The sequence below is a fragment of the Plasmodium gonderi genome (assembly GCF_002157705.1).
Source record: "Plasmodium gonderi DNA, contig: Pgo-contig_122, whole genome shotgun sequence".
Classification (NCBI taxonomy): domain Eukaryota; phylum Apicomplexa; class Aconoidasida; order Haemosporida; family Plasmodiidae; genus Plasmodium; species Plasmodium gonderi.
Window position 1 is genome coordinate 245 of NW_021629047.1, and position 3,322 is coordinate 3,566.

General features: G+C 19.1%; 1 protein-coding gene across 1 annotated transcript; it reads left to right on the plus strand.

Moving 5' to 3' along the window:
• Nucleotides 1-1,484: 1,484 nt before the first annotated feature.
• PGO_001205 (variable surface protein) lies at nt 1,485-2,639 on the plus strand (the record flags this gene model as incomplete). The annotated part of the gene is made up of 3 exons (XM_028690910.1): nt 1,485-1,511; nt 1,639-2,349; nt 2,475-2,639. The coding sequence occupies 3 exons, from the start codon at nt 1,485-1,487 to the stop codon at nt 2,637-2,639; spliced, it is 903 nt and encodes a 300-aa protein (XP_028546711.1).
• Between the last annotated feature and the right edge of the window lie 683 nt (nt 2,640-3,322).

Here is a 3,322-nt window from a genome sequence, read left to right on the forward strand (position 1 = left end):
AAGTAGAATTCTACAAATAATTTTTTCTTGTATTAAATATTGCATATATGATACCAAATAAAAGTTATTTTATGAAAAAAATATAATTCTTACTTTTTATAAAATTTGAAAATAATAACTATGCTCCAATGAAGTAAAATCAAAAATTTTTATTTTATTTTTTAATTGCCATATTTAATAAATTGATGATTAAAAAATATTACCTTAATGAATATAATGTAGATTTAATTAAGTTATTAGAATTAGTTGTATGATATATTTATTGTAAATATACTAATATAATACATATTCTATTTTAAATTATCATTAAAAAAAATAATATAATAATACACATAATACAGAAATATGCAATAAACACACAACTAATATAATTATTGTTGATTTATACTTATTCATTAATATAAATGTCATAAATGTTATTTTAATGCATTTTATAAAGCATAAATTTGTATTATATAGTGAATATTGTTTTTTAATGTATTATAACTAAAATAAAAGCTTACAAATAAAATATAGAAATAGTTATAAAATATAATTTTAGTATAAATTGTTATTAATAAAAAATATAAATTACCATGTTTTAAAATATGTGACTTATTACAATATAATTATTATTTTATTAATGTAATTTAACATTTCACAAAATAAAAGTTAAAATAATAGTGTACATTTTCATAATATGTGTAAAATTTATAATTCTAATTTTTATATGGAATATATATACATATGATAATTATATTACATAAACAATAATGTATCAGATATGTATGCTTAATAACATGTATTAATCATCTAACTAAACAAAAGAAAAACTAATATATATGTACAATTATCCTATGGGATTATATTATAATACATAATATAATAATTTAATAATATTATATAGAAATAAGGCAGTTATACATATATTGAATCTAAATTAAATACTATCCACGCAAATTACAATAATACATTTGAATAATCATTTATCATATTTTATATCTTAAGATAATAAATTAAAATTCTTAAATTTTATGCATACGCATTTTATGAAAAGGTTAATTTATATGAAATTTTTAAAAGTTATTAATATGAAATAAATAAATAAATAAGCTAGGTTAATGTAATAGAATATATGAAAATAGTTCCCTTTTATTTTATATAGAAAATAATTATTTTATTATAGTATTTTGTATATATATTTTAAAATTAGTATCCATTTTTTATTACTTTCATACAATTACAATGTTATAAATATATTTTTCAAACTAGGTATTACATGAAAACAGTGTATCCTTATAACGAACGAACAATATTGTCATATATTAATATAAGTTTATAATATAATAGGAATATAAAAGTTAAAGGAATTCTTAAAATATTAAATGTTGTATGAATTAATATATATGGCATCATTTAAATATTTATTCAGATGTCTTTAATACAAATTTCATTATAAAATAAATAAAATTCTTCTTCCCTTAAATTCTTATACATAAAATACAATGGTTGTCATTACAGATGAAAACAATGTATATAAATTTTTTCATAAAATTTGTATTACTTAAATTTATAATATGATTACTTGTGAAAAAGCAGAATAAAATATTTTCATAAAAATATATATAATATTTACAATATCATGACTTTCGTTTTTAGTTTGATTTTACTGATATATTTCCCACATGCATACAATATTATAGAAGGGTTGAAAGTAGCATTAATGATTATTCCCTTATAGATCCTTATAATAATTCTTGCGTTCTTATTAAATCACAATTAGGTATTGATGTTCAAATTTTTTCATGGATTTGTAAGGTTCTGAGTCACTACTTAGAAAATATAAAAAATGAATCAGATGAAGAATATAAGAAACGAAATTGTAAATATTTCAACTTCATACTAAAAAGTGAACACAAAAGGATTAATCCTTCTTGCAATGCAGAGGAAGATTGTTATGATAAAATGATAGAGGTATACCAAACACAAAGGAAAAGTGAACTTGGTGTATGTAAGTATTATATTAAAAATCTTAGCGAAGACACATTTTCTAAATTTAAAAACCTAAATTGGTTGTATTATTACAAAGAGAATCTAATAGAAGATATTGATAAATGCCCTTCAGATAGTACGTATATTGAAGAATATACAAAAGTATCTAACTTATGTCCAAATGGAAATGATAGTAGCTTTTGTAAAGAAGTGAGGAAATTTAAAGATGAATATATGAAAGGTGCAAAATCTGAAAATGATTGCTCTGTAGTTCTAAAAATATTACATCAAGCTGACAAGAGGGATATCCGCATGGTTATTTTAATTGTATCTATTTTAACTTTCACAATATTAATAATTATATTCGTTTTATATAAAGTTAATTATAAATTTAGTTTAAAAATTCATATTGCATTATGTTTCATACTACGCATGATTTCGACAAATTTATATCAAACATATGTTATATTCACAAAAATTTAATATTATTTCTTTGTTATTAGTATACCCCTTATGGCTCATATGTAAAACCATGCCTAAAGAAGTTAAAGAATATGCGGAATGGAAAAAATAATGAACTACCTATTTTAATGGATTTATTTGATGAAACATATAAAAATTTAACTGATGAAAATTATCTAATATCATATAAATCTTTAGATTACTAATAAAAATATAAAGACAATTAATAAATATAACATAGTTTCTGTAGTGTAAAAAAAATACAAATAAGTGATTGCGTTTTCGTAGAGAGAAAAATTAATTAATTATTCAAAAGAAATAATATTAATGTTAGCATATAATAATAAAGAAATATACTAAAGTTTTTGTTCTTTTAGACAACAAATGACGCGTGATTTTTGAAATATTTCTATGTGAGAAGAAATAGATATAGTTGCCAAAAAATTGGAGAAATTAATATTCAGAGGATATGAATTGCCAATTATTATATATTAATTTTATTTGTATTAATAATTATTCCAACCTGATGTCTATGGAATTGTATAATAACATAATATGTCTAAATAAAATATTTGTTGAAGCTACATAATTAATAAAATTCTAAAAAAATATATTATAATAAGTAGATTAGTATAAAATATTTAATAATTCATTGTAAAATTAATAAAACAAATAATAAGATAAAAAAATGCTATTAAATATTCATACTTCCAGAAAAACATTTTACGTGTTGAATACATTAAAATGTAATGCATTATAGATCCTCATTGTTAAACCCTAATATATTGTAAATAGATATTTTTAAATAAAACAAGCGAATCCAAAAGGAAAATATTATATTACTGAAATGTATATTTATAAGGATTAAACAGAGAACATTTTATGAAAA